This window comes from Lissotriton vulgaris, chromosome 3_2 (assembly GCF_964263255.1).
Source record: "Lissotriton vulgaris chromosome 3_2, aLisVul1.2, whole genome shotgun sequence".
Taxonomy (NCBI): domain Eukaryota; kingdom Metazoa; phylum Chordata; class Amphibia; order Caudata; family Salamandridae; genus Lissotriton; species Lissotriton vulgaris.
Window position 1 is genome coordinate 110,937,469 of NC_141690.1, and position 11,249 is coordinate 110,948,717.

Below are 11,249 nucleotides of genomic sequence, written 5' to 3' on the forward strand. Positions count from 1 at the left end.
CACAGATTTTGAATTAGAACCCATGGAACTGGTCACCAGAGCAGAAGATGCCCCTTTCGGACCTGACGACTTCTTGAGGGGAGTATGAGGTAGAGAAGACGCCTCCTTCCCCTTAGACTTAGTCTTTTTAGGCTCCACCATTTCTTCAGAATGTGAGGCCTTCCTCTTTTTAGGTGTTTGAACAGCAGACTCCTCACCAGCATCTGAATCTGATGCAGCCTTCTTTTTTTGAAGCCACAACAGCAGACAAGCCTCTCTGTCCCTCAGAGTTTTAGCAGAGAAGGTTCTACAATATTTACAATCCTTGGCAATATGCTTTGGATGAAATCGCACCGCAGTTTTCGGGTCCGGCCCTGGGGAGGTTTGTGGTGGGGAGAGACATCTTGGGTTGGGCAGGGAGTAGCGGACGCCATCTTGGAGCGTCCCTACGTCCGGCCACGCTGACAGCAGGCTATTTAAAGCTCGCCTCCTGACGCGCAGCGGTGACGCGCCTTCCCTGCGCCTGAGTCGTGCCAGAGTCCTGCCCATCTGCGCTCGTCAGCGTCTTGGAGGCGGACGAGGTAGGACTCTGGCGGAGTTTTTTATTATGGTCTCTTGTTGATTGTAAATTTTAGTTTCGCATGGTTACTTACAGCTCTGCTGATCTGTCTGCTCTGAGTAAACATTCCCCTGTCTGCCAGTATGTTTTTCCTGGAGGCCGCCTCCTTAAGAAAGGCTGCCCGACATGCGGCTGGCGGCCAGGTGTTTCGAAGGTGATCGCGTCTGATCCTTCCATTGTATACTGTCAATGTGCTCTCCTTAATACTAGATCCCTCTGCAGACATTCCACGGACATCTGGAATTTATTGTCTGACTCTAAAATATCCTGCCTATTTTTAACGGAGACTTGCCTTGGGGAGAGCTCTGGACCGGATTTGGCTAGTGCCTTACCTCCGAACTATACCATTTTTAGAAAGGATAGAGTTGGGGGCAGGGGAGGGAGCGTGGCTCTGATTGTGGATAAAGGTCTAATGTGCACGACGTTTCCTGTTGATAACATCACAGGGTGTGAAGCCTTAGGTTTTACACTTGGCCTATCGCCGCGTCAGACGTGCACTGGGCTCCTTATTTATAGAGCTCTTGTGCCTACTGGATCTTTCTTTGACAATTTGCAGGCGGCGCTTTCTGTGCCCTGCTTGAGATCAGAGCATTGTATTATGTTGGGGATTTGAACCTTGATATGGACATTGTAGCGGACCCTGACACGATTAAGTTGCAGGATATTACCTCGCTGCTAGGGCTAGTTTCGTACATTGATAGCCCAACCCACAACAAAGGCCATACAATTGATCAAATTTTTTCTACCAGGCAGATTGCTGTGTCTATGCCGCTTCCAGTGCTATGGTCTGATCATTTTTTAATTAACTTTAGTATTCCTTTCTTGGCTATGACTGGCCACAGAGTGCCGAAAGACTCGAAACGACAAACGAGATCTTTTTATTCAGATACGGCAGAAATGCTAGCTGATGCCCTCCACCAACACCCTTGTATGCTTACGGATGACTTGGAAGAAAATCTAGACTTGGTTCAAAAGTGGCTGACAGCCAGATTTGATTAGCTAGCCCCAGCTAAGCCAGCTAAATCTGTGACTAGTCATGTCTCTGACCCCTGGTTTACCCCTTTTTTAAGGAAAATGCGTCAAGACTGCAAAAAGGCAGAAAGAGTTTGGCGGCGCAAATATGAGCCAGATGATAAACTAAAATATCAGGATGCAATCAGGCTTTACCACAAGCACATTTCTGAGGGGAAAAAAGTTTATCTAGAGCGCAGAATTGATAAAGCGGAAAACATCAGTAAAGAACTCTTTAGAATAGTAAAGGAGTTTGCTTCCCCTGCCTCTTGTTCGCCATCTCACTCTCATTCCGAAGTTTGGATTAGCCAACTTGGGGATTTCTTTGTACATAAAATCAAGGCTATCCAGGACTCTTTCGCGGATGTGGACCGCATTCCATCGGTCGGTAAACTGATTTCCTTCCCCACACCATCAGAAGAGAAGTGCCCCGTATTATCGTTTTTTCCGCTTTTGTCCTGTGCCACCTCTATGATCTTTTGTCCCGACTTCATTCTGGCTCACCACTGGATCTATGTCCAGCAAAATGCCTGGGTAAAGTAGCGACGGCACTTAACATCTTGCTTAATCCTATGCTTAATCTCTCCTTGAGTACGGGAGTGGTTCCTTTGGCGTGGAAACATGCTTTGATCTTGCCGCTACTCAAAAAGCCCACTTTAGATCCCCTTGTGCACGCTAACTACAGGCCGATCTCCCTTCTTCCTGTTCTGGCGTAGGTCATTGAGAAACATGTGCAGCTCTCGATTACCAACTTTATCGAGAGCAATAACATTCTCCATGATTCTCAATCGGGCTTCCGGGCTAATTATAGCATGGAGACAGCCCTTCTTGAGATCACCGATGCCATCAGAGAAACTCTTGATCACGGGGGAAAGGCTATCTTAGTTATGCTTGACTTGTCGGCGGCCTTCGTCACCATCCCCCATGACAGTCTCCTTTTAAGACTCTGGGAGATCGGGATTCGTGGGACGGTGTTGGACTGGTTTAAATCTTTTTTGTCCGGTCATCGACAGGTGAACTGGGCACCTCCTTTCTCCGCTGAAATGCCGTAGCTAGAGGTGGGGGTTCCTCAAGGGTCTATCCTGAGCCCCACCATCTTTAATATCTACATGGCCCCTCTGGCGGCGGTGGCGGAGGCCTTCGGTGCCCAGATCATATCATACGCTGATGACACCCAGCTCCTGTTTACATGCAGGAAGGGAGAGGCTTTTGATGGTGACAGGATCAAAGACTGCCTGAGTGCGGTCTTCGCCTGGTTTCAGCGGCATAGCCTGACATGCAACTCCGATAAGTCTGAGCTGCTTTTTTTCGGATGTCCACCTGATCCCTGCTGGAAAACTTGGTGGCCTCAGGACATGTTTCCTCCTGATACGGTCTCCACCCAAGCTAAAAACCTTGGGGTGCTGTGTGATGACGGCCTCTCTTTCAGACCCCAGATCATCTGGCTGGCTGGGAAATGTTTTGGCATTTTGAAGATGCTCCGAAAGTTTCTTCTGCTGCTGTCAATGCAACACAAAAAAATTGTCGTTCTGGCGCTAATAGGATCGCGACTGGATTACGCCAATGCCTGCAAATTGTGCAGAACTCAGCGGCAAGAGCCATCTTTGGCCTTCTACGCAGAGCAAAAGCTTCTGAATTGCTCAAGAGATTGCACTGGTTGCCTATCTCTAAAAGAATCACATTTAAGATCTTGACCCTGGCGTTTAAGGCCCTTCACTCCATTGGCCCGATTTACATCAGGAAGCGCATGGCTTTTTATGCGCCGAGGAGGACCCTGCGATCGGCCTTGCTGGCCAAAGCTGAGGTTCCTCCTATTAGATTTGCCCGAATCGGAGGTCGATCCTTCCGTTATCTGGCTGCACGCTGCTGAAATGAGCTCCCTGTTGCCCTTAGGAAAGCCAACAGTCTCCTTTCTTTCAGAAAGGAGCTAAAGACTTGGTTTTTTTCCGTATGATTCTTCTTGACCTCTGCGAGTAGCTGTGTTGTGTTCTTCTGCCCCAGGTCTCTTTGCCAAAGCGTTTGGACACCCCTCGGGGTAGCCGTGCGCTATAAAAGAGACGTTACATGACATAACATAACAGTATAAGCAGTCCTGGTGAGGGTCTTCAGAGAAAAGCCTAGCCTTTCCACAGGATCTGCAAGGTCTGAAAAGCCTCTTTTTAGAGCTTTCAGCCATTATAAGGCAAAAAAATTGACAGACTATACCTTATCCAGAAGAAAATTCAGTTGAAAAGGGTCAAAAGTTCAAACTGGAAATAACAAACTGAGCAGAGCTCAGGGAGACTCCTTCCTCACACGAAGGTGGTTGGAAATCTGAGGCAGGAAGGTTCTGCTGTGGAGTGTGAGGTCAGGGCAGTAATGCTGATTGGCTGACTGTTGGACCAAACAATGAGGAGGTCTGGTTACCAAATAATACAGTCCCTAAGGGATTTTCTATGCAGTTTTTTCTTCTCTATGATACTGCTTTGGTCATTCTGTTACCGTGAGACTCCCACCATGACGACGGGGAAGATACAAGCATGTGAATCTATGAAAGATGAAATACTGGAGAAACCTAATTACTTTGTCTTGCTTCAAAAAGAGAAGAAGTGGACTCCCTGAAAGCAACAGATTAAAAGAGCTTCACCTGCATCATTTCCAGTGAGAAGAACCCAGATGACCACTTTAAGTTGGAGGTGAAAAATATTTGGCCAGGTTCATTGGGTCAACTGTAGTCCCAAATTTTGAGGAGCAACTCATAGACTGTGAAATCTTGGATTTTTATGTGGACTTATTTGAACCCCCCAAAAGGAACTTAAATAAGCACCTCCTGAGTTTAGAGAACTTTTGTGAAAAAGCTGCATAAGGTGACGGACCCGACGTTGAGAGTCAAGCCGACTACTTTGAACCACAATCTGGCTTAAATTTCAGGTTTGTCCCCCTGAAAGCCCTCGAGCTCAAGACTTTCAAAGGACTGATACTAGGCTGTGCTGCTGCTCTGAAGGACTGCTACCCTACTGTGCAGACCTGCTGCTCTCTTGCCTGGATGAGAAGGATTGGACCTGCATGTCTAAACAGAGTACTCCAGAGTGACTCTAACAGCTAGTTGGCAGGCCTCCTGATCATAAGTCTCAGGGACAGAACAGGCACCCAGAAACCTTCAACCCAGCACCAGGACTGTACCATCTGTGAGTCCTGCCCTCCCAAGTGGTGCACCCCAGTCCTGGACCTTTGGAAGTGGGCCTGAATGGTTTTCTGCCAGCCCATCTGTGGATTCAACAGAGCCAACACATTTCATCTGAGGTGCAGCACAGCTCCCACAGAACCAGCGCATCACCTATGCGGCTCAACACATCACCCTCGGAACTAGCATATTATCTCTGCTGCATGGACTTCCCCAACACAAGTACCTTGCATTACCTACATCAGACCATAAGAACTGCTGTGCGACACATCTACACGCAAGGACATCGCCTCGCCCATAACACCCCATCAGAACCGCCTCTGCCTGACCCATCTCCACACAAGGATATCGCCTTGCCCAACACAATCCAACGGAATTGCCGCTACTCAACACATCTCAATGCAAGGATAACGAACTTCGCAGCGCTACGGAACCACCATACTGTGATGCATCTCCTCATCCGGACCTGGCATCAGCTACTCTGTGAGACGCATCCTTCGACGCAGGACTCAGCATCTCTTTGCAACCGCGATTAAAATTAAAGCACTGTGTTTAGAGAATATAAGTGCGTCCCTGGAGTCATCATGCGCTCCATTGCTGTTGCCCTGAACTTGTGACTTTGTCCTTGTCTGGCTCAACCAGATATCCACAGTTGGCGCTTCGTGCTTTTTGGGGCTATTTGTATTGAAATCTTTAAACCTGCATATCGGTGATTCTACGGATCGGATTTTTGTAATTTCAGGCTTAATTTATTTATTAAAATGTACTCTATTTTGCAAAATGGTCTGGGACTTTCTTGTGTTTTTACTTTATTACTGTTCGAAGTTGAAGAACCGGGGTTTAACCCAGGGGCGTCAGGGGCACGCCTAAGATCTTTGAGTTCACCTGTCTTGGTATACAGAGACACGGAATACTTCTGGATGGCATCAGAGACCAAGTTTATTAGCTGCAGCTAGTAACAGTGATCCTAGAAATACATCACGGTGTAAATTCTCAGGAGACTGCTCATTTTACTAAGGCGAGACGTCTCATTTTATACCCAATATTTACATTATAAATGTACACCCACTGCACAAAATTCTAGCCAATAAGGTGCATTTTCAAACAAAGTATCACATAACAAAAACTCTATTCACAGTATCCCAACCTAAAAGTTAATTATTAGGAATGTCCTAAATTCAATCTCCACAAGCCGGACAAACCTATAATTGAAAGCATAACCCATGTAATGAAGAAACATAAAAAAGAAACAGTAACAGATGCTGAACAAGATAAGGCATGTGCAAGGGAACTAAAAGTTAACGATGTCCTGAACATTGATTGGCAATCTCAGATAAAGATCGATCAGGGAAATTGGCTTTGCGAGGTCAGTTTCAGGTGAAGAGGTCAACTTCTTACAGTTCATTTCAGGGTCAAAAAGAAACCTAGTTAATGTATACATGAACTAAGAAGGCCAGGCCACTTTGTTCACCAGGCTATCTTCACAGGCCTAGGTGAGGGCAACACAAAATGGTGGCACAGAACAAAATGGAGTCAGACTCGAGAATTACAAAACCTGCTGCATAAATAGTTTACACATTGCCTTCAGTCAAGGCACGACTCGTGGGTGGGGGGGCACTGTGTCGCGGGGAGGGAGGGTTAATTTAATTTTGTTAGATATATAGATAATTTAACTTACCTTTCCGACAGCCGAGTCCCGGGTCTTCTCTGCTCTCCAGGAACAGGAAGCAGGCAGCCAGGCTTCCTTCCTCCCCCAAGCCAATCACAACGCTGCTCAAGCAGTGTTGTGAATTGTCAGGAAGCCGAACAGCCATCAGCTAATGGGGAGGCCATTTTCTCCATGTAGGCTGCATGCAGGGAGAAGAGGCAGAGTGTGCATGACTGGTTTGGGCGGCCTCAGGGGGCCGACCAAATAGTCTTTACGGAAGTGGGCAGGCACACCACACCTCCCCTCCCCTGCTCCCGGAGCAGCCCACCCGCCCGTAACCGAACAAAAAAATGGTAATAATGCAAAGTTATTACCATTTTATGTTTCTGCTTCTCGTATTGCGAAAAGCAGTAGGGTGATGCTCCTCCACCCTAGGGGAGGAGCCGCCCCTGAATGCCTTTAAGCTAAGCCTAACTGTTCTGTGCCAAGTTACCAGAGGGTCAAGCAGAGGTTAATTTGGGGTTTGCTTGTGACTTTACCCTAAAAGGGATTGCAGTGGCTGCTTGAGTAGGGTTTCACCCACCTCAATTTGTAACCGAATAACCAAAAATCATTTTCTACCTTATTTTTTAATGTTATCTTTGTCTGAAACTTTATTACAACATACACTGTTCACATCATCTGAAGAGGCGAACCAAAGGAGATATTCAGTTGAAATAGAGGCTTAACCTTATGGGTCACAGTGAGCACAGAGCACAGTGTAATCACATCTCACATCAAGACAACGACCTTTCTCTCCTCTACCTGCCTGCTTGGATTCCCTGTAGAGGAAACACCCCGAGGAATAGCATGCTCTCTTGCCACCCCATGAAAATAATTAAAAATGTTATGAGAGCCCCTGTCGAACTCTGCCTATAAAAATGTCTTTTTAGTCACTGTTTTTGGAAAATGTTTCACCATTTAGCAGCAAAGACTACAAGCTTACCGGCAAGAAGGGGCAGGAATGTTATTATAGCAACGAGAAAGAATAATTCGGAACTTTTTCCAGTAACAACTACAAACAAATGGGAACTGGTTTAAACAGCCACGTCGTGTGTGGGAGTGAATGTTTAGTAGTGCAGAAACAAGCAGACAGTAAAAGGTTGCTCAGCGCCACGCAAAGAAAGGCAGGGATTTGACAAGTGACACATATAATTAATTTAAACGCACCACTCTCACCCCACGGAAGTTGTAGGATTTTACTCTTTGAAAAAATGCGCCTGGAACCTTTTCAAGAAGGTGTGTCAAGTGTGGAATGAACAGAGTCGTGCCTCTTCGAAGCTCTTTTGTAATTGTTCATGGTGACGTGTAGGTGTGTCCTTGGCCCATTATAAATAGAAGGGCACCTTTCCTCGGAGGCACTTTGTCTGACAACTCAGCCCAGGGCTGCACGGGACAGTAATCCGCAGAAACTGTATCCGAGGTCCCTCGCGCTCTGACACAAGGTACGTAGCCTTTCTTGGTGGTTTTCGAAAACCTTTGGCAGTGGCAAGCGAATACAGCACTTGAAGCCTGTAAAGTATCCTGCATTCTGTGTAAAATGTGAACATTGTAAAATATGCTCCTATTTAGTTAAGCACTGCTGTTGATAATTTAACTGATAGTGAACATGGATGTGTTTAGCTATGGTCTGCAAGGAGTTGTCACCGTATGCCTTTAATTTCGATAGCGTAGAAACTCGTCATTTCTCGTTTCAGGATTAAAATAAATGTAAATAAAAAGCTTCCTCTGTGTATCGAACAGGCATGCGAGCTACGTTGTTTTCGCAGTAAATTGTGATGCATGCACATATTCCAAGGTTTGTGTGCAATCTACAGGTTCTAAAAAATGTCAATCCTGACTCAACCTTTCATTGAGTGGTGCTGGCACTAATTTCCCAGATGGCTGCGAAGTCAAGAGTTTATACCGAAAAATGTAATCCAGCAATCACAACCTTAAGTGTATGATGTAGCACCATAGATTCCCCAGTTTCCTAATACACTACCTTTTATCCTTCTGAAGTTGATAAAACAAGTACTTTGTTTTATGTGCGTTAGCACTGGAGTACTGTTACTATACCCGTCCAGTTAGAAGATGGTATTCTGCTGTTAAGGCAATACAGGTATTATTGTTTGTCATTTCTAAAATGCAGATATTTTAGTTGGATATGATTTGAAGGATGTTATTTCAATGTTTACAATGTCTATATAGTATGAGATTAAAAGAAGCCTTCACTGGTTGGCGAAGAAGTAAATTGTTGTATTTGTATTTGCAGGAGAGGTTCATAGCAGACGTGTAACCATGGAGATGAAGCGGCTGGGGCTTGTGTGCGTTGTGCTGCTGGTGTCACAGCAGCTTTTGGGAGAATGCAACGCACAGGAAGAAGGCAAGAAAGAGAGGAAAGGCAAAGGGAATAACCAGGGAGACGAAAATCAGAAAGGTGGCAAGAAAGAGGATAAGAAGCAAGCTGGTCCTCCCCGGAGCGAAAAGGGGCAGAAATCGAGAGGGAAAGGTTCGTCTCCCGAGGGGAAGTTCACGACCAAAGATAAAAGTGAGTGCTCATGGGCAGTCTCTGAAACAGACACCGTCAGCCTCAGAGTGGAGTGCCTCAAGGGAGGGGAGAGCTTCTGGTGCGTGTTCGCCGGGAGCCCTTCCTCGTGCCCTCAGTATGCAGCCAACCAGAAGAACTACTGGAAGCAGATCGCGCGCGCTTTGAAGAAACAGAACAACCTGTGTCAAGACCCCAAGGCGGTCTTAAAGTCAAAGGAGTGCAAGAAGGGGCCCAAGGAGGCGCACCTCAGCCTCTCCACCTCCAGCCTTATAGAAGCTGCCTCTGGGAAGGAGAAAGTAATTCGCCCCGGTAAAAAGCCCTCCCGCCCTTCGAACGCGACTGCTGAGGTGAAGCCGGACGCTGGGACGAGCAGCAAAGAATGCGTGGAAGACGAAAGCGTCGACCAGAAAAAGGTCGCGGAGGAGTACTGCGGAGAGTCGTGGGGCTCGCTCTGCGCATTCTTCTTCTCCATGGTGCAGGATAAAAAGTGCTGAAGAAGTACTGACCTTTCCATAGGTGCCTGTTGGCCCCCATGTGACGTGTGTGTGACACTTTCTGCTGCTTGGGTCTCGGTTTTTTTAGAAAACAGAATGATGCATTCTGAGACTTGTAATTTCACTTTTAATATCGCATTAATAGACTCAAAATATCCAGCGAGCAAATAATGTAGACTTAAAATCAGGGCAGACATACGATGCCACGTGTGCTATAGTGCGATGTAACAGCTATACTTTTTCACTGGGGAAGTATACTGTGGTTTACTAGCAACTGTGTATTTATTAGACAGTACCGTGTGCTATGCGCAGGGTGCTCGATGTAAATACTGTAATTATAAAAACAGAGCTGTGTTTTTAAACATCTTTAACAGTCTTGTAAAAAACGTGTTTCTTTTCTATGTTGATATACTGTAAATTTTATTCTGTACATATTTTTTATTTGTGAACACTGGTGCAAAGTGCACAGCCAAATGCTTGCTTGCTGTTCTTGGAGCGATTTTAAAACGGAACACATTTAATACCTTCAGTGCTATGCACTTGTGTAGTGTCTATGATTTTCATTGGTCAATTAGAATAAACGCTTTTGAGACTCTTTGAAATAAATGCATCGGTGGATTCGTCTTTGGGCGTGGGGTATATGTGGAATGTTTAAATGCTAAATTACAAAGCGTTGCGTGGACAAGCGTCACTGGGAGCTCAGTGCTGCATTTTTTAACGAGACCCTGCACGTTGAGATCCGAGCTACCCCGGGCACTTTAGTTTCATTTGAACACCAATTAGGGAGATCGTTGCAGCATTCTCACTGCATGTAGTACACCGCGGTTCAAATGAATGGCCTCTGCTTCTCGCTCACACAGGCAGCTCAGCTGAAAGACGGTCTGGTTGAACAATGCTATTAAAAGCGTACCCGTATTTAAGAGCATTTCTCGAAGAAAAAACTGCAAATTAAATGCAGTGTTCCTAAATGGTAATTGCATTCGCCTCGATGGTAGGGGCAACGTAAAAGCCACTCACACTTAACATTGCATTCGCTTTATTAACATGAGAACCACGTATAAACTCCATTACATTTTCTAAGAAACGCAATAACAATATATACCCGCTTGCACTGGGCGCACTGGCGGACCCCTCACCAGTTAGCACTGTCTCGAGGGTGTTCAGCGCGCACTTCTCTCCCACCCAGGGTCAAATTGCAGCGTCCGAGTTCCTCTGTCCTCACAGCCCTCTGTAGGTAGCCAGGGCTCCATATTTTAGCCCATTTATTGGGGCGGCGCTTCCGTCACAAACCGCACGCCCTGCCGTCATGCACCAGCACATATCCTTTTACCACTTCCTTAGTTCTGGTGGCCGGAGGACCCCACTGACAGGGACCCACTCACACTTAGAACATCGGACATCAACAATGAACGCCACAGACTGCCTGACGTGGGCGTGGCGATCCAGAATATTCTTCCCGACTACCCCATGGAAAACATATTCTTTACAGACAAACTGTTCCTTTGGAGCAGGCGACATTCAGCACAGCGCCTAGTGACAGCTATTTTGCCACCACTGCTTAATTCCAAGCCTGCCTACGTAGTTAAGACTTTCTTTCACCATCACACACTTGTCTCTTTCTCTCCCTCTTCTAGGCTCTTTTTCGCTCATGCTTTCTCCCTTAATCACGGTTTCCCCTATTCTTCATTCTTCCTATTCTCCCCTTCCCTCTTTTTCTGGACTAAACTGATGATAAAAAGTAATCTCCAGTGCGCAAATGAGAGCAG

At 46.3% G+C, this 11,249-nt stretch overlaps 1 protein-coding gene across 1 annotated transcript; it reads left to right on the plus strand.

Moving 5' to 3' along the window:
• The first annotated feature begins 7,716 nt into the window (after positions 1-7,716).
• FGFBP1 (fibroblast growth factor binding protein 1) lies at positions 7,717-10,082 on the plus strand. Its single transcript, XM_086964072.1, has 2 exons — positions 7,717-7,904; positions 8,714-10,082. The coding sequence occupies exon 2, from the start codon at positions 8,740-8,742 to the stop codon at positions 9,481-9,483; it is 744 nt and encodes a 247-aa protein (XP_086820198.1). The 5' UTR covers positions 7,717-7,904; positions 8,714-8,739; the 3' UTR covers positions 9,484-10,082.
• Positions 10,083-11,249: the final 1,167 nt, after the last annotated feature.